The 21,226-nt window shown below is 44.6% G+C and overlaps 1 protein-coding gene across 2 annotated transcripts in view; it reads left to right on the top strand.

Moving 5' to 3' along the window:
- Positions 1–21,226, top strand: part of LSP1 (lymphocyte specific protein 1) — a 105,852-nt gene that overhangs the window by 41,451 nt on the left and 43,175 nt on the right. Inside the window, exons 1-3 of one of the 2 annotated variants that reach the window (XM_063438352.1) lie at positions 6,567–6,669; positions 16,844–16,984; positions 19,945–20,206. In XM_063438352.1, the coding sequence (XP_063294422.1) occupies positions 6,611–6,669; positions 16,844–16,984; positions 19,945–20,206 (462 nt within the window). In that variant the 5' untranslated portion in view covers positions 6,567–6,610. Of the gene's footprint in view, positions 1–6,566; positions 6,670–16,843; positions 16,985–19,944; positions 20,207–21,226 lie in introns of those variants that run through there. The other variant, XM_063438351.1, reaches the window with a different exon arrangement.

Raw genomic sequence — 21,226 nt, 5'->3', positions numbered from 1 at the left:
TACGACCGTTTGAAGATGGCAACCGCAAAAATACTCTGACCTGTGCAAGGCTGCAGCAGCAAGTGATGTCATAGACAGGGCCTTTTACACCTGCTAATGTTTTTATAAATGTATGTTTTAATGTAACTGTGAAGCACTTTGGGCAACAACGTTGCAATTAAATGTGCTATAAAAATGAATAATAACAGTTACTCCGCCCACTCCAGTTGTAGACTACTGGTGGAGGCAAGAACACTTCACACAATTTCCCCAGAAATTGTAGCTTTTCTAGTTAACATGTATTATCGCACAAAACTACAGTAGAGGAGAAACACTTGGTGCTCATTGTCTGTCAGCTGTAAAACCACAAATCTGGCGTTTTCTAGCCGTCTTCACTGAATTCTGCACAATTTTAATCAGTTCCCTCTATTTGTTGAGTGTGTGCTGAGCAATATTATGTACAAAAAGAGAATGTAGCGCTTTTTATATAGATAAATAAATAATATTTGTGGTCGGTTAATATCGTATAGTGAAATACCTTGTGATTGGGATTAAGTCGGTGTGGTGTGCCGGAACCAACGTAGAGGGTAGGCCTGAAAAAGAGGGCCCCCCTGAATGAATTGTATAAGAGGGAGAGGTGGGTGGGGTGAACAGCGTGCGTACGGCAGGTAGGAAGGGGGGGGGGGGAGTAGCATTTATATGGAACGCTTAACTCCTCCCACAAATACAGGCTTTACGGCCTTAACCCCTTAAGGACCAAACTTCTGGAATAAAAGGTAATCATGACGTGTCACACACGTCATGTGTCCTTAAGGGGTTAAACATAACCTTAGTGAAATTGAGGGGTGTTCCTTTGAATGTCAAATTATGTTGATATCTACAAAAAGACAAACATAGTATAGACTGTATGTAATTGAATAATATCCAAAATTATAGTATATTATATAAACTCACAAACAGAGAGCTATAGACCCAGCTCTGGTATGAATCGCTTCTGGGTCCGTTTAGGCGACCCACCCCTATTACTGGAAATATTTGTATTTAATCCTACAGGTGGGGATAGAAGCACAAACAATTGCGCAATATTGTTGGTATTATTCTTAATACATGAAACAAATTCCCAAGTGGGTACTTACAAAACTGGAGTCAATGTAAATGACTCAATTTCAAAGTGTTATGCAGATTTGGGACTGCACTCCCCTCTGTAAAAGATGAATCCGGGAACCAGGATATAATGAGAAAATAAAAACTGAATTTATTATAATAATATACATCAAATAAAAAAGGCAGCAATGTCCTTAAAAACCGGAATGCGTTTCACCACTTCCACTGTGGCTTCCTCAACCGGATAAATTAATTCAGAGTTCCCTGGTTCCCTGTTCATATTAAATGCCGCTAACATCAGTGGGTGAAGGGTCAGGGCATGTGTACCGCAACACGTTGTTACCACCCACAGGTACAACTTGTGCGGTCCATGCCTCCCAATGTTATGTACCATCCTGGCGAGCAATGATTTGTGGACTGTCTTAAAGGGATATTGCAAGTTAAATGTGCTAGAATGAAATTATCAAGAGCAGCACGTCTGACTAAATACACCTATAACTCTTACAATTTCCACTAATTTAACCCTGGTGGTTAGAAATTCACCCTTGGAGTGTATATTATGGCGTGCAGTGACATAAATGTTAACTTACCTACTCTTACAAACAGGTGTACGAAGGAAAAAGTTCCACTCCGTAGTCCACAAGAAATATACTACTATTTTAATACCCCCCATGCCAAATTCAAACTAATAATCACTGTTTAGTAGATATACCCCGAATGAAAACATTCATCAGTTAATCATACATTTTTAGATGTAAAAACAGATTGCAAAAACGTCTGTTCTCTGGTCTGCAGCCTTTGCAAGCCCTCCCCTTCTAACCCCACCCAGACTTTCTGTGGCTGTCCAATCACAGACCACCCAATGCAGCTCAATGAGAAGTCTTTGCAAGGCAGGTGCTCTGGACAATAGCTGCCTCTTGAGTTGATCTTCACTGAGATAAACAAACCAGGAAGTAACTGGACCGACAATCTGTCTGACAATTAGAGAGTGTAACCAGGTTAATTTATAAAAGTGTCAATTTCTATTGAAATCTGCACTTTTTGTAAAATGAAAAAGAGGACACTTTTCACACAAAGTACAGCAGAAAATGTAAATGATTAAGAGATATGGAGGGTCCCTTCAAGGGCATAGTGTGCAGTATTAAAGGGAAACAAACTCGTTTTCCTGGCACTATACCTTCCCCATCTGTCAAGGGGCTCCCTCTCCCTCGCCTCCCCCCGCCTATGTGGTGAAGAAGGGGTTAATAACCCCTCCTGTCACTTACCTGGGTCCTGCACCAATGTCTCTCATCGCTGACTCAGAGCCCATGCTCTTCCAGAGACAACATCCACCGGCGGGGGAGACATAAAGCGCATGTGTGGCAATGGCAGCGTACTAGTTAGGATCTCCCCATAGGAAATGATTCAATGCTCACATAATACTAGGTGTATATCGAAGAAATACTGCACTCCTATGTACAATGCAAATCAAATTTTATCACATAATAAAAAATGTAATATTTATAATTTATCTATATTAACCCATCAAGGAACAATATTCCAACAGTTGATATATAGTCAAATTATACTACACTTAACAGTTTTCTTATATAGTCCATAGATACAATTTAACAAAAAGTGAGAAATACATTCATCCACAGTAACAAAAGTTCAAATTAGAAGTAAATACATTCATAGATTGCTTTACAATATTTTGAAGGGGTGCAGTGTGTGTACTGGGGGCATTGTGTGTGAAAAGTAAAGTGTGTGTATTGGGAGCAGTATGTGTGTTAGGTGGACAGTGTGTGTGTATATGGGGGGCAGTATCTGTGTGTGGAGAGGCAATGTATGTGTATAGAGTGGCAATGTATGTATATGGGGCAATGTATGGATATGGGGGGGCAATGTGTGTGAGGGGTACAGTGTGTGTGTTTTGTGCAATGTGTGTATTGGGGGGCAGTGTGTGTGAGGTGTACAGTGTGTGTATGGGGGGCACCTCACACATATATGAGCTCGCTATATACGAGAACCTGGCGGTGCTGCAGGTCAGAGCTTTCCCGGTTCCTCTCTCTCCCTGCCGGCAGCAGAATTTCAGTGCTAGCGGGCCGGTGAGGAAGATCTCTGGTCCTGCAGAGCCGGCAGGGGAGAGTGAGGCACGGACGGTTCCTGGTGCTATAATCATAGCACCGGGGATATATTTCGTGGCGCCCCTGTCGCACACAGTTTGGGAATTGCTGCTAAAGTACAACAACCAAATTATCAAACACAAAAAGGGTGATTCGCTAAAGTGAGGATTCAAAATAAATTTTCAATGTAGCATAGCAGAACTCAAACATGTCTCTAATCAGCTAAGCTTTCTGTTTAGCTACTTCAAATTCACTCTGAATTCTCACTGTAGTAAATACCCCGCAAATGTGAAATAAAACAAACATGTGGACAGGAGCTAGACAGCGAGCCAGGACAATGAGATTGGAGTCAGGACAATAAGACAGGAGCAAGGCCAATGAGCCAGGACAATGAGACCAGAGCCAGGACAATGAGACAGTGTGGACAGGAGCTAGGACAATGAGACAGGAGCCAAGCCAATGAGAAAGTGTGGACAGGAGCCAGGCCAAAAGAGACAGGTGCTAGGCCAATGAGACAGTGTGGACAGGAGCCAGGCCAATGAGTACAGGGCCAGGGCAATGAGCCAGTCTGGACAGGAGCCAGGCCAATGAGACAGTGTGGACAGGAGCTAGGACAATGAGACAGGAGCCAAACCAATGAGAAAGTGTGGACAGGAGTCAGGCCAATGAGACAGTGTGGACAGGAGCTAGGACAATGAGACAGTGTGGACAGGAGCCAGGCCAATGAGACAGTGTGGACAGGAGCTAGGACAATGAGACTGGAGACAGGCCAATGAGACAGTATGGACAGCAGCTAGAAAAATGAGACAGGAGCTAGGACAATATACAGTTTGGACAAGAGCTAGGAAAATGAGACAGGTTTCAGGACAATGAGGACAGGAGCCAGGACAATGAGGACAGGAGCCAGGGCAATGAGATAGGAGCCAGGACAATGAGACAGTGTGGACAGGAGCCAGGACAATGAGACAGTATGGACAGCAGCTAGAAAAATGAGACAGGAGCTAGGACAATATACAGTTTGGACAAGAGCTATGAAAATGAGACAGGTTTCAGGACAATGAGGACAGGAGCCAGGACAATGAGGACAGGAGCCAGGGCAATGAGATAGGAGCCAGGACAATGAGACAGTGTGGACAGGAGCCAGGACAATGAGACAGTTTGGACAGGAGCCAGGACAATGAGACAGTGTGGACAGGAGCCAGGACAATCAGACAGTGTGGACAGGAGCCAGGACAACCAGACAGTGTGGACAGGAGCCAGGACAACCAGACAGTGTGGACAGGAGCCAGGACAACCAGACAGTGTGGACAGGAGCCAGGGCAACCAGACAGTGTGGACAGGAGCTAGGACAATGAGCCAGGAGCTAGGCCAATGAGACAGTGTGGCCAGGAGCCAGGACAATGAGACAGGAGCCAGGACAATGAGACAGTGTGGACAGGAGCTAGGAAAATGTGACAGGAGCAAGGACAATGAGACAGTGTGGACAGGACAATGAGACAGTGTGGACAGGACAATGAGACAGTGTGGACAGGAGCTAGAAAAATGAGACAGGACCCAGGACTATGAGACAGGAGCCAGGACTATGAGACAGTGTGGACAGGAGCTATGACAATGAGACAGGAGCCAGGACAATGAGACAGTGTGGACAGGACAATGAGGCAGAGTGGACAGGAGCCAGGACAATGAGACAGGAGCCAGGTCAATGAGACAATGTGGACAGGATTTAGGACAATGAGACAGTGTGGACAGGAGCCAGGACAATAAGACAGTGTGGACAGGAGCTAGGACAATGAGTCAGTGTGGACAGGAGCTATGACAATGAGACAGTGTGGACAGGAGCTAGGACAATGAGCCAGGAGCTAGGACAATGAGACAGTGTGGGCAGGAGCCAGGACAATGAGACAGGAGCCAGGACAATGAGACAGTGTGGACAGGAGCTAGGAAAATGTGACAGGTGCAAGGACAATGAGACAGTGTGGACAGGAGCCAGGGCAATGAGACAGGAGCCAGGACAATGAGACAGTTTGGACAGGAGCCAGGAAAATGTGACAGAAGCCAGGCCAATGAGACAGTGTGGACAGGACAATGAGACAGTTTAGACAGGAGCCAGGACAATGAGACAGGAGCCGGGCCAATGAGACAGAGTGGACAGGAGCTAGGACAATGAGACAGGAGCCAGGACAATGAGACAGAGTGCACAGGAGCCAGGCCAATAAGACAGGAGCCAGGCCAATGAGACAGTGTGGACAGGAGCTAGGACAATGAGACAGGAGCCAAGCTATTGAGACAGTGTGGACAGGAGCTAGGACAATGAGACAGGAGACAAGCCAATGAGACAGAGTGGACATGACCTAGGGCAATGAGACAGGAGACAGGAGCTAGAAAAATGAGACAGGAGCCAGACCAATGAGACAGTGTGGACAGGATTTAGGACAATGAGACAGGAGCTAGAAAAAGTAGACAGGAGCCAGGACAACGAGACAGTGTGGACAGGAGCACAGACAATGAGACCGGAGCCAGGACAATGAGACCATGTAGACAGGACAGTGAGACAGAGTGGACAGGAGCCAGGCCAATAAGAGAGGAGCCAGGCCAATGAGACAGTGTGGACAGGAGCTAGGACAATGAGACAGGAGCCAGGACAATGAGACAGTGTGGACAGGAGCTAGGACAATGAGACAGTGTGGACAGGAGCTAGGACAATGAGACAGGAGCCTGGCCAATGAGACAGAGTGGACAGGAGCTAGGACAATGAGACAGGACAATGAGACAGTAGATAAGATGTAGTGAAGATAACACAATAAAGGGGGATGGGGGGGGGCTAACAGATACAATGAATCCATCCAAGAAGCAGACTGTTGCTGTGATACAGGGACTCCCCCTGAGATTAGGAGAGGGGGGGAGATACAAACAGAGACAAATTGTCACCCCCTCCCCTTCCCCAAACACAGGGCAAGGGAGGGTCCAGCTTCCTCTTACCTCATATCATCTCCCCCTGACTTCCCAGCACAAGAGGAGGGGGAGAGCAGGACTGTGAAACAAAAGGAGAGCAGCTGCTCAAACTTCCTGCTAAGTGGAAAGACAAGGAAATCGAGAGAGGAGAAACTAGCAGGGCTCATAAAGGGAAGGTGTGGGGGAGAGGTAGATATACAGGACTGGAGGGGGAAGGGGTGAGTAGGTAGATATACAGGACTGGAGGGGGAAGGGGTGAGTAGGTAGATATACAGGACTGGAGGGGGAAGGGGTGAGTAGGTAGATATACAGGACTGGAGGGGGAAGGGGTGAGTAGGTAGATATACAGGACTGGAGGGGGAAGGGGTGAGTAGGTAGATACACAGGACTGGAGGGGGAAGGGGTGAGTAGGTAGATATACAGGACTGGAGGGGGAAGGGGTGAGTAGGTGAAGAGCAGAGTCTGCAACAATGTCCACCTCAATCCTGAGAAGGAATTCCAGCAAGAAGAGTTTGCAGAACATAGTGAGGTAAGAAAGGATGGGGAATGAATGAATGAGAAAGTAGGGGGTAAAAAGCCAGGGGGTGGTAGAGGGGGTGCAGCAATGGGCCAGAAGGCAGGTAGACCAGGGAGAGAATAGAGCTGTGCTGTGAGTGTGAATGATGGATGGATCCGGCTGTGAATGGCACTCAGAGGGTCAGCCTGGGCTGTGAATGGCACTCAGAGGGTCATAATGGGCTGTGAATGGTACTGAGAGGGTCAGCCTGGTCTGTGAATGGTACTGAGAGGGTCAGCCTGGTCTGTGAATGGTACTGAGAGGGTCAGCCTGGTCTGTGAATGGTACTGAGAGGGTCAGCCTGGTCTGTGAATGGTACTGAGAGGGTCAGCCTGGTCTGTGAATGGTACTGAGAGGGTCAGCCTGGGCTGTGAATGGCACTCAGAGGGTCAGCCTGGGCTGGGAATGGTACTCAGAGGGAGTCAGACTGGGCTGTGAATGGCACTGAGAGGGTCAGCCTGGGCTGTGAATGGTACTGAGAGGGACAGACTGGGCTCTGAATGGCACTGAGAGGGTCAGCCTGGGCTGTGAATGGCACTGAGAGGGTCAGCCTGGGCTGTGAATGGTACTGAGAGGGTCAGCCTGGGCTGTGAATGGTACTGAGAGGGTCAGCCTGGGCTGTGAATGGTACTGAGAGGGTCAGCCTGGGCTGTGAATGGTACTGAGAGGGTCAGCCTGGGCTGTGAATGGTACTGAGAGGGTCAGCCTGGGCTGTGAATGGCACTGAGAGGGTCAGCCTGGGCTGTGAATGGCACTGAGAGGGTCAGCCTGGGCTGTGAATGGTACTGAGAGGGTCAGCCTGGGCTGTGAATGGTACTGAGAGGGTCAGCCTGGGCTGTGAATGGCACTGAGAGGGTCAGCCTGGGCTGTGAATGGCACTGAGAGGGTCAGCCTGGGCTGTGAATGGCACTGAGAGGGTCAGCCTGGGCTGTGAATGGCACTGAGAGGGTCAGCCTGGGCTGTGAATGGTACTGAGAGGGTCAGCCTGGGCTGTGAATGGTACTGAGAGGGTCAGCCTGGGCTGTGAATGGTACTGAGAGGGTCAGCCTGGGCTGTGAATGGTACTGAGAGGGTCAGCCTGGACTGTGAATGGTACTGAGGGGGACAGACTGGGCTGTGAATGGAAGAGGCCCTTCTGGTATGCTTTGTGTTACCTGTGGATGATGCGTGTTGTAATCCATAACAGCTGGAGGTTGCTTACATTGGGCAAGATGTGAAGGAATGTGGTGTGTGGGGGAGGAGTGAGACCGGTACCCACTGAGCTAGAACAAATCTAAAGGCAATGTGTCGGTCTACAAAATGGGATTTTTACTATTTATATAACGCCAACACATTCTGCAGCGCTGTACAATGGGGAATAAATTGGAGTCAGATTGTTTGTTTATGATTTGCTGGTTTACTGTTACAAATAATGGCAGTATCTAGTCCTTTTTACTGGATTAGGATCATTTCGAACAGATAGAACACGTTCGTAGAGCGGCTCATTTAATCTGGTTCATTTCTCAGGTTGGTTAGGGGAGGAATACATTGTATCTGGTTCTCTGTGATAGGAGCTGCACCCCAACAACAGATCAGGGGGGTCCGAACTGCTAATCAGGCTGACCATGCAGGATTAACCAAGATTTCTGTGAATATTTAACCATGGGATGTGTTGAAGACTTGGTGGAGTCCTTAGCTTACACTGTGAGGGATGTAACCATTTTCTTGTGATGGAGATTAGTAAAGTGTTCACACCATCCATCAGTCAGTCTATTTAGAGCAGGGTTTCAGACGTTCGTCTTCTAAACATTAAAAGAATGCCACTAATTACTGTACTTATAATTATCGCCATTTATATAGCGCCAACAGATTCCGTAGCACTTTACAATATTATGAGAGGGAGGATTTAACTATAAATAGGACAATGACAAGAAAACTTACAGGAACGATAGGTTGAAAAGGACCCTGCTCAAACGAGTTTACAGTCTATAGGACAAGCTCACAGTCTATAGGACCAGCTCACAGTCTATAGGAGGAGCTCACAGTCTATAGGACCAGCTTACAGTCTATAGGACGAGCTCACAGTCTATAGGAGGAGCTCACAGTCTATAGGACGAGCTTACAGTCTATAGGACGAGCTCACAGTCTATAGGAGGAGCTCACAGTCTATAGGACGAGCTCACAGTCTATAGGAGGAGCTCACAGTCTATAGGACGAGCTCACAGTCTATAGGACGAGCTCACAGTCTATAGGAGAAGCTCACAGTCTATAGGAGAAGCTCACAGTCTATAGGACAAGCTCACAGTCTATAGGACCAGCTTACAGTCTATAGGACGAGCTTACAGTCTATAGGACGAGCTTACAGTCTATAGGACGAGCTCACAGTCTATAGGAGGAGCTCACAGTCTATAGGACCAGCTTACAGTCTATAGGAGGAGCTCACAGTCGATAGGACGAGCTCACAGTCTATAGGACGAGCTTACAGTCTATAGGACGAGCTCACAGTCTATAGGACCAGCTCACAGTCTATAGGACCAGCTCACAGTCTATAGGACGAGCTCACAGTCTATAGGACGAGCTTACAGTCTATAGGACGAGCTCACAGTCTATAGGACGAGCTCACAGTCTATAGGACGAGCTCACAGTCTATAGGACGAGCTCACAGTCTATAGGACAAGCTCACAGTCTATAGGACCAGCTCACAGTCTATAGGACTAGCTTACAGTCTATAGGAGGAGCTCACAGTCGATAGGACGAGCTCACAGTCTATAGGACGAGCTCACAGTCTATAGGACGAGCTCACAGTCTATAGGACCAGCTTACAGTCTATAGGAGGAGCTTACAGTCTATAGGAGGAGCTTACAGTCTATAGGACGAGCTTACAGTCTATAGGACAAGCTTACAGTCTATAGGACGAACTCACAGCCTATAGGACAAGCTCAAAGTTTATAGGAGTAACTTACAGTCTATAGGACCAGCTCACAGTCTATAGGACCAGCTCACAGTCTATAGGACGAGCTTACAGTCTATAGGACGAGCTTACAGTCTATAGGACGAGCTCACAGTCTATAGGACGAGCTCACAGTCTCCTCTATTGGTTTTCAAAGTCCTGGTGACATTAGTGACTGTCACATGGAACCAGGGATATGGCTTAGGGCTCTTAGCAATGAGAAGGGCCACTACAAGCAATCTGCCCGCTTTGTCCGCTGAGACTATGAAACCTATGGAAACAGACAAGATCCCTTTTGGTACCCTAGGACTCAACATGGCAACTATAGAGTTAAAGCAAACCTTTATGTTTTACTTAATAAAGATATTGAGATATTGCATTTAAAATGGAAAATAAAGTCAAATAAAAATAGATATTTCGTTAAATAGGCAGATGCCCATTTAGTGGTGTGAAAGCATATCTTTCATTGAGTGTAAGTGACATCAAGAGCAGTTCCTCTAATCCAAGGGTTCTCAACCCAGTCCTCAAGGACCCCCTACCAGTCCAGGATTTAGGGATTACCCAGTTGTGTCTAAAGTGTTTGCCCCCCCCCCCCCCCCAAAAAAAAAAAACACATTAGACACAGCAGGGTAATCCTAAATCCTGGACAGTTTGGGGGTCCTTGAGGACTGGGTTGAGAACCCCTGAGTCTAATCTCTTCCAGGTGAGCAGTACTGCGCTGTAAGTGGCCAGCAGCCATACTGTGATGGCTAGTTTACCCATAGCCAGTTACTAGTTAGTGAACCGGGCTCTGTGTTCCGATTGCGAGACCCAAGGCCGCTTATTCCAGAAACTTCTCAAATGATTTAATATTATGAAAATATTTTCATAATTTGCCTTTTTTTTATATATGAGATTTTTTATATTTAAAAATAATAATAAAATAAAAAATAGTAACTTATAGTGAACCTCTAATAAATAAAGTATCAGATCCGTAGTCACCGTGCACAGCCTTGTGCTCTCATCCCTGCGCGTTTAAAGGGGAATGGAATGAAGAAAATTACTCTTGATATAATAAGATTGGGGGGTTTTGTTTTGGGGTGCAATGGCGGGAAGCTTCACTTACTTGATTGTGATCCAAATTATATGTACATATGGGTTAATAGTGGGGTAGATCTAACGGAGGAATACCAGTAACACATTAAACGTCATTAAATATCTGAACACAGGGTAAGGCGGCATGTCATACTGACTGGATTCCACACTAGTCAGCCTCCCCAGGGTTGCGCACAGTGTCTGTATAGTGTGTTGAGATTGGTGCAGTAGTGTATAGCATTGTACAGCGCTACGGAATTTGCTGGCGCTATATAAATAATAATATAATAATAGCACATTGATGGCTAACCGTTTGGGGATTTGTTTTTCCTAATGCATCATGGTAGACAGTCCAACATTGCTGCCCAGGTACAGTGAGTGTACAACGCTGAGTATTGTAATATTCCTAGTGCTTAGCATGAGAAGTGATTACGTGTCAGCTCTCCCTCTCAAGTTATTCTTTACGCCCCTGAGAGAAGATAATGAATCATCCTTCTGTGTCTGCAGAGCACTGACACTCATCCTTACTCCATCTCATCCCCTTCCCCTTGTAAGTCCTCCCACGGTCATAATATAGACTTATTTTGTAACCGTAGAAACTGTGGATGCAGAGCATCCTGTCTTGCTATTTGTATCTTGTATACTTGTATCCCCGGTCACTGCAGAGTATTTCACCTCCCCTATATCCCCGGTCACTGCAGAGTATTTCACCTCCCCTATATCCCCGGTCACTGCAGAGTATTTCACCTCCCCTGTATTCCCGGTCACTGCAGAGTATTTCACCTCCCCCATATCCCCGGTCACTGCAGAGTATTTCACCTCCCCTGTATTCCCGGTCACTGCAGAGTATTTCACCTCCCCTGTATCCCCAGTCACTGCAGAGTATTTCACCTCCCCTGTATTCCCAGTCACTGCAGAGTATTTCACCTCCCCTGTATTCCCAGTCACTGCAGAGTATTTCACCTCCCCTGTATCCCCAGTCACTGCAGAGTATTTCACCTCCCCTGTATCCCCGGTCACTGCAGAGTATTTCACCTCCCCTGTATCCCCAGTCACTGCAGAGTATTTCACCTCCCCTGTATCCCCAGTCACTGCAGAGTATTTCACCTCCCCTGTATCCCCAGTCACTGCAGAGTATTTCACCTCTCCTGTATCCCCAGTCACTGCAGAGTATTTCACCTCCCCCGTATCCCCGGTCACTGCTGTTCATTCTTTTAAAAAGTTTAAGATCCGCCTGCACCATTTAAGGAATCTCTATTATGCTTAGTCTTTTGGACTGCCAATGCACAATTTATATAATCTTATTAAAATTGGTCCATTCTTCTTTTCATACACAGGGAAGGGGTCACATGCCAGATGGTATTTAATAGCCAAATGTGGCGAACTTCCAAGGTACCACCGCCACAGATACCCTTTTTCCAATAGAAACAGCAAATAATTGCCACAGGCGCAATATCACTGATGTAGCATAACCCTCCACACATGAGCCAAGACTTAATGCTAGTAAAAGATTGGTTTATTGAGAGCCACACTCGGCAATTTATGCAGAAACCTCATGCAAGGTTTTTTTTTTAAATTAACAGCAAGGGCATCTCTCAAGAGGACCTGAGAGGGAACTTGTACAGCACAGCCAGTAATTACATTATCTTACAGTACAGTAACATCTTAATAAAACTGTACCCCCAAAAGTACATGGAAACCCCACATTAGTCATATCCCCGGATACCCTGGATCTGGGCGAATACTGTATAAAAAAAATCACCCAGATCCGTATGGTATTGTGGAATCACCATCGTGGGGAAAATCTGACAGGCCTGCCACAAGGTAGAAGCCCAAAACAGTTCCATGGAAATTGTGACAAGAGCCGGTCTCCGCTCGTGGGGTTTTGTATGAAAACCACATAAGGTAGAGGAAAGCTGGTTTGTGTAGAATGCTCCCCGTGTTCAGTAGTCTGTACCTCCCGAACGCCGTTCGTCCAGGTGAACTGGAACGGGCTGTAGGTCCATGGTGACCGGTGTTCGCGGGAGTGCCTGGCCAAAAAGATTTCCAGGCACTCTACGACCACGTCCCCCTGCTAGCGTTTCGGGAGACAAGATGGCCGCCATCCATTGTTCCAACCACATGCGTTCACATGTATGAAATGGCGGCCACCCAGTGGAGCATTCTTTTAATTATTTCCTTTGCGGTTTTCGTGCAGATACATAATGTTCCACGTTCTAATGGGTCTCTGGGGTGGTTTCGGCTCGGGAACCAAACACAATAAACAAAATAAAACTAGGACAGGAGTCCAGACGAACAAAAATAGCCGAACGTGATGGTGTATTCCTTCACACCAAGAATATGTTTTTATTATTATTATTATTATACCACAGAACACAAACATATTCCACAGCCCTGTACAATGGGTAAACAATGATACCTGCCACAGTACCTACAGGAACAGTAGGTGGAGAGGGCACAGCTCCTATACACTTATGACTGGAATATGAGAGAGTGCAGATGGCTGCTTTATCCAATTGATAAACGTCTAGAACCCCGTAAAGCGGCTTAGAAATGTATCTGAGCGTCCTGATTTGCTGTGTCACTTCCTGGGCTGAGCAGAGAGTGTAGGAGTGTATAGCACATTCAGGAACTTCAGATGTAACGGTTTTATTTGTTAATTTTCTTTTAACCTATTTTTTATCTTTCTTTAAAAATATGAAATAAAAAAGAATGGGTCAGCTCAAACTTGGAGTGCCAAGCAATGATATCATTATATTAATAAACAAGATTAGACACCCTAGTGGTATGGCCAAAATTAGCTGGAGCAAGCCATGTAAGGGCTAGTATGGGGCTATAAGTCACACATTCGTGGGAGAGAATGGGGACACAATAGTTAATGTAACCGCTACTGCCCAGCTGTAATCGCATTCTCACGCCCAGTCCTCTGGCATTCACACGGCCAAAATACAGCTGTGTATACCACAACGTTTAGACATCACCGTGTACATCATACCACACCGCAAACATATACATTGATACAGCTGTGTAAACCACAACATACAGTCTTCACCGTGTACATCATACCAAACAGCAAACATATACATTGACATTGTTATCCCTAAATGGTAGTGAATTAGGGATAACCACACACGAGAAGGATTTGGGAATTGTTATAGACAACAAATTAGGTAGCAATATGCAACCACACCTTGAATATGCTGTGCAATTTTGGGCACCTGTTCTAAAGAGAGATATCATGGCACTAGAAAAAGTGCAGAGACGAGCTACAAAATTGATCAAAGGAATGGAGCATTTTAGTTACGAAGAAAGGTTAAAAAATTTAAATCTCTTTAGTTTGGAAAAACGGCGCCTCAGAATAACATTGTACAAATATATTCAGGGCCAGTACAAACCATTGTGTGGAAATCTATTCATAAACAGGGCTATACATAGGACACGAGATCACACATTTAGGCTGGAAGAAAGGAGATTTTATCTAAGGCAAAGAAAAGGTTTTTTTTACAGTAAGAGCAATAAGGATATGGAATTCTCTGCCTGAAGAGGTGGTTTTAGCAGAGTCCATACAGATGTTTAAACTGCAATTGGATAAATACTAAAAACATAACATACAGGGATACAATTTCTAATTAGTGGGCTAATAGCTGCTTGATCCAAGGATACATCTGACTGCTATTTTGGGGTCAAGAAGGAATTTTCTTAGTTTGTTGCAAAATTGGAAGCGCTTCAGACTGGGTTTTTTGCCTTATTTTGGACCAACAGCAAAAACAAACATATGTGAGGAAGGCTGAACTTGATGGACGCCAGTCTCTTTTCAGCTATGTAACTAACTATGATACAGCCGTGTATACCACAACGTTTAGACATCACCATGTACATCCTACCACACAGCAAACATATACATTGATAGAGCCGTGTATACCACATATACATTGATAGAGCCGTGTATACCACATATACATTGATAGAGCCGTGTATACCACATATACATTGATAGAGCCGTGTATACCACATATACATTGATAGAGCCGTGTATACCACATATACATTGATAGAGCCGTGTATACCACATATACATTGATAGAGCCGTGTATACCACATATACATTGATAGAGCCGTGTATACCACATATACATTGATAGAGCCGTGTATACCACATATACATTGATAGAGCCGTGAATCCAAGTCGACTGGCCCAGTACAAGTCGTTCTGATGGGGTCTGATCACTAATCACATTAATTGGACTGGAAGCAATTCCCAAGCCCAGTATTTTGGTAATTTTCCACAGTGATATTTACTATTATGTGACTGGAAATAGTTACTATTGGAGATACACAAACTGATGGAAAAAACTCTTCAAAACATCTGTTAATACTGGGCGGAAATACTATACTCTGTATCCAGCTGACATTGTGCAATACATGGATACAATGTTTAACACACAACTGTAAGGGGCCGAATACAGCTAACTAACACTATACACAGCTATCTAGCACAACACAGCTATCTGTCACTATACACAGCTATCTAACACTACACAGCTAACACAACACAGCTATCTAACACAACACAGCTATCTGTCACTATACACGGCTATCTAACACACTACACGGCTATCTAACACACTACACGGCTATCTAACACACTACACGGCTATCTAACACACTACACAGCTATCTGTCACTATACACAGCTATCTGTCACTATACACAGCTATCTGTCACTATACACAGCTATCTGTCATTATACACCGCTATCTGTCACTATACACAGCTATCTGTCACTATACACAGCTATCTGTCACTATACACAGCTATCTGTCACTATATACACCCCTACCTATCGGTGTATTATAACTGGCTACCTGTCAGTGTATTATTATAAACCCCTATCTGTCAGTGTATTATAAACCCCTATCTGTCAGTGTATTATAACCAGCTACCTGTCAGTGTATTATAACCAGCTACCTTTCAGTGTATTATAAACCCCTATCTGTCAGTGTATTATAAACCCCTATCTGTCAGTGTATTATAAACCCCTATCTGTCAGTGTATTATAACCAGCTACCTGTCAGTGTATTATAACCAGCTACCTGTCAGTGTATTATAAACCCTTACCTATCAGTGTATTATAACCAGCTACCTGTCAGTGTATTATAACCCCCTACCTGTCAGTGTATTATAACCCCCTACCTGTCAGTGTATTATAAACCCCTACCTGTCAGTGTATTATAAACCCCTACCTGTCAGTGTATTATAAACCCCTACCTGTCAGTGTATTATAAACCCCTACCTGTCAGTGTATTATAAACCCCTACCTGTCAGTGTATTATAAACCCCTACCTGTCATTGCATGCTGTTTCTCGATATTTCCTCAGCTGAATGCTAGTTGTTGTGAGTTGGCAGATGAGTTGTCTGAAGCCTGTTTTACCCATTGCATGGTTTACCAATTTTATTCTAATGTTTACAACACTTATCCAGCCACAAATATTCTCCATTGCTCCCAATAGCCCTGGATCTGGTGGGGCAGCCCTGTTTTGTGATTCCTGTGCCACTATCCCACAAATTTCACTTATTCCCCAAGTTGGCATGGCTCTAGCAGACAGGGGAAAGACGATTGAAAGACGATTGAATAAAGAGAACATATGTGGATTAACTGGATTTATTTATTACTGGTATTTATAAAGCGCCAACAGATTCCGCAGCGCTGTACAATATACACAGACAAATACAAGAGGTAGAGAGGGCCCTGCCCATGGGCTGATAACTAGCCATTGAAGCTCTTTTATACAACGTGCTCAGCTAGATGGCCCGTGAGCTAACAGTCTAAAGGATACAGTGGGGATTTGAGACAAGAGGTAGCAGGGGAAAGTTGGATGTGATGGCTTCAGGGGCAGCAGCTGATGGGGTGAAACTTTCAGTTGATGTCATCACAGGGTGCGGCGTGGTGTTACAAATCCAGCTCACTCCATTGTTTTACAGGTCTGTCATTTTGTGTATTTTACTATTCATCATAGTCCCGATATTTATACTGCCCCCCAGAGGGAGTTTATTTATGTAATATGTGCAGAATATACACCAAGCGCTGGGACACTGTCACTCACACTCTGTATGATTCATTAAGTGTTTCTGTCTGCCCCACAGACTAACCACTCAGTGGAGTGTGGAGGACGAGGAGGAAGCAGCAAGAGAGCGTCGCCGGAGGGAGCGAGAAAGGCAACAACAGACAGGAGGCGACGAGCCATCCGAAGAAAACCTGTCTGAGGAAACCTTCACCGATAACCAGTGAGTGTGCAACGTTTGGGTACTCACTCACACTCTCCATGTTCCTCACTCACATTCTCCCCGCTCATCACTCACACTCTCCCCGCTCCTCACTCATTATATGAACCATAAAATTATAGGCTGTAGAAATACACTTCATGAGATGGAGGAGACCCTAATGAATACTATTGAATATTGTTGCTCTATTTGATCATTATTAAAGAGAGATATTGTGACGGACCACCTGGCACCCTAACTGGGTACCTCCATCAAGCTTGCTTCCTAGCTCTCCTCTGGGACAAAGGAGTGCTTCAGCCCCTAGCCATTGCAGCTTGACTGGGGTCTCTCCATCACTTCCCACCCTGAAACAGGGTCCTGGGTACAGCTTCAAGTGATTGCAGAGAGTATAGCTGACCCACCCAAACACTAGCCCAGACTGAGTGTAACTGCTTTATTATGGCCAAGTTATACAAAGCCCCCAGCTGTTTCTGGGGTCTCCAAACAATACAAATGTCTATGTGCCTGGGAGATAATTGCATTAAAGACTGGTAAGCTAATTATCTCCCGGGAACAGAAAGGTAAACCTAAAAATACCCCAAAACATCATAAAAACATATAATAAACCCACATATTATACATCCCCAGACAGCCCTGATCTGAGCACCCAAGTTCTCAAAAAAGCGCTCAGATACATGCAGTGTAGAGGAAACACCACCATGTTAAAGTGCTGACCGACCACACTATGCCCAAAATAGTTCCCGGGCGTTTGGTGCTTTTTCCGGTCAACTTTTGGGAGCTCCTGCGGCCGCAATATGGGTGCTCCACCTGGCTCTCAGGTAGTGTTTGCTCCCCTTAGTCTCAGGCACCTTCCCTCCAAAAAGCGCCCCCCCCTGGCGGTTAGCAAAGTGGTTCAAAATCCCGGACCAAGTTGTCCGGGAACCGCACGGTCACCTCATGCCGAAAACTGTTCCATAACATTCGCGACAAAGTGCCGTTGAGGTGACCGGAGACCTACAAAGGCATAATGCTGAAATTCGCTCCATAGTGGTCGGTGGGTTTTGTTCATGTGAACGGCCGCTAGAGAGCCAGCGTTTGGTTCCATTCGCATGAAGGGAAAGTGCCGAACCAGGGGGCCTGAGGGAAAGCTACTAACTCCCGAATGGTGTCTCTGACCTGGACCATAGTCTGTGGGCAGGAGGCCAGCTTCCACACTCCTCCAGGAGTTTGTGGCAAACATCCGAGTAAAAGAGCGTTTGTCACAGATATTGTATACAGAATGCTGATTGTATCGAATGAAAGACTGGTTAAGATGGACAGATTCCGTTATTCTGATGTTTGCCTATCCTAATATATAAGAACTATGTGTTTGTATTCCTGGGGCTGAGTGTCTCGCTCTGTTGGCTCCCTGTTAATGATTGTTATAAACCAAGGGTGGCCAAAAGGTTGATCTCCAGCCATTGCAGAACTAAAACGTCTTTGTAGCTGTACCAGTCATCATGGTTTAATTCCTGGCCACCCCTGTAATAAACTGTGTCCTTTGCACCGGTCGCAATTTACTCTGACCTTTTCTTTAGCATAATATAATTAACATTTAAATAATTAAAACATGAATTAGGCTTTTTTAATATCAGAGGGTAAAAGCCTATTGTGAGCATTTTCATGGGGCATGATATAAGAACTTTACGCCGTTAACACAGAATATAGGGCCGCCAATCTGGGCTAGACACGGGTAATAACACGGTCTAACACGTTCGTGGGACCAGGATCACATTAGACCAAATTTAGATCTACCATATTTTATTCTGATCTCCATTCTTCTCATGCTTGTGCGCTTCCTTCTTCATTAACATTCACTGCCTCAAAGTAAGTGTCCTCAGCACAGTTATCTACCATGTTCCTGGCCTTTGCTCATATAGAACTTGTTTTATCATGTACCAGCAGAACATTTATAAAACATCACATGTATCAAACATTTCTAAACTCTTACCATGTTTTAGTAAGACATGCACTGAAAAATTGAATACTTTGTGAAAGACAATATAAGACACCTAATATAAGTGAAACAAGAAACACAAAGGCAGTGTAACCTTAAAAAGCAAACGTTACATAGTTACATAGCTGAAAACAGACTGGCGTCCATCAAGTTCAGCCTTCCTCACATATGTTTTTGCTGTTGATCCAAAAGAAGGCAAAAAAACCCAGTCTGAAGCGCTTCCAATTTTGCAACAAACTAGGGAAAAAATTCCTTCTTGTCCCCAAAATAGCAGTCCGATGTCTCCTTGGATCAAGCAGCTATTACCCCACTAATTAGAAATGATATCTCTGTATGTTATGTTTTTGAAAGTATTCATCAAATTGCAGGTTAAACATATGTAGTGACTCTGATAAAACCACCTCTTCAGGCAGAGAATTCCATATCCTTACTGCTTTTACTGTAAAAAAAAAAAACCTTTTCTTTGCCTTCGATAAAATCTCCTTTCTTCCAGCCTAAATGTGTGACCTCGTGTCCTATGTATAGCCCTGTTTATGAATAGATTTCCAGATAATGGTTTGTACTGGCCCCGAATATATTTGTATAATGTTATCATATGCCCTCTCAGGCGCCGTTTTTCCAGATTTAATTTTTTTCATTACTTTGTTTTGTTAGTTTAAATATAAACATTTTATGAGGCCGTGGTATGCAATACAGAGCTTATGAAATATGTTTCAGTGTTTTTTTTATTTATTTTTTTTATTATTATTTTTTACACAGTATAGAGCACATGCTGGCGCCACAATTGAACAAATTAAGTGTCCCCTAAACTCCTCCTCCTACTCCCCCCCCCAAGCTTCCTTTTATAGGATAAGGAGTGTATATATTTTATAGCATCCATTTTAAATCAATTATAAGTGAAACTATTAAAATATAATCCTTTAATATGTCTTTTATCAAAATAATAATACATTTGAAGTTACTCTGTTGCCTCTACCCCTATTTGCAGTGCGTCATTAAAACCGTCTGGTCCCTGGGAGAACGATGAAGATGAAGGCTTTAGTGACTGGTCTCAAAGATTGGAGCAGAGAAAGCTGCGAGGGGCATGTCAGGTGCCCACCGATGAGAATGAGGAGCCCAGGACCATGGAGGGTGTGGAACCTCAGGGAACTAGAGAATCAGGAGAACAAGCGAGTGATGATGCAAGGGTTCCAGATCAGAGGGTGGAGGAAGAAGAGGATGAAGAAGCATCTCGTTCTGAAGTGACAGAGGTAATTAGCTCCAAATGTTGACACTTTCTGTGTGCATCCTCTATGGCATATTTGGGATCAGGAGTCCGGTTTGCCCCTATAATGCTAGAAGCCTAGAACACATGGCCTAAATGATGATAATAAATTCTGTGTGTCAGAAGTATAATGTATGGCACTAGTGACACAGTAGCAGTAGTGACGGTAGTGTATGATAGTAGTGACACAATAGCAGTAGTGATGGTAGTGTATGATAGTAGTGACACAGTAGTAGTGGTGATGGTAGTTTATGACAGTAGTGACACAGTAGCAGTAGTGATGGTAGTGTATGATAGTAGTGACACAGTAGCAGTAGTAAAGGTAGTTTATGATACTAGTGACACAGTAGCAGTAGTAATGGTAGTTTATGATAGTAGTGACACAGTAGCAGTCGTGACGGTAGTGTATGATAGTAGTGACACAGTAGCAGTAGTGATGGTAGTGTATGATGGTAGTGTATGATAGTAGTGACACAGTAGCAGTAGTGATGGTAGTGTATGATAATAGTGACACAGTAGCAGTAGTGATGGTAGTTTATAATAATAGTGACACAGTAGCAGTAGTAATGGTAGTGTATGATAGTAGTGACACAGTAGCAGTAGTGACGGTAGTGTATGATAGTAGTGACACAGTAGTAGCAGTAGTGATGTTGGTGTATGATAGTAGTGACACAGTAGCAGTAGTGATGGTAGTGTATGATAATAGTGACACAGTAGCAGTAGTGATGGCAGTTTATAATACTAGTGACACAGTAGCAGTAGTAATGGTAGTTTATGATAGTAGTGACACAGTAGCAGTAGTAATGGTAGTTTATGATAGTAGTGACACAGTAGCAGTAGTGACGGTAGTGTATGATAGTAGTGACACAATAGCAGTAGTGATGGTAGTGTATGATAGTAGTGACACAGTAGTAGTAGTAGTGATGGTAGTTTATGACAGTAGTGACACAGTAGCAGTAGTGATGGTAGTGTATGATAGTGACACAGTAGCAGTAGTAATGGTAGT

Source organism: Pelobates fuscus, chromosome 12 (assembly GCF_036172605.1).
Source record: "Pelobates fuscus isolate aPelFus1 chromosome 12, aPelFus1.pri, whole genome shotgun sequence".
In the NCBI taxonomy this organism is placed as follows: Eukaryota; Metazoa; Chordata; class Amphibia; order Anura; family Pelobatidae; genus Pelobates; species Pelobates fuscus.
This window is presented reverse-complemented; position numbering and strand designations above follow the sequence as displayed.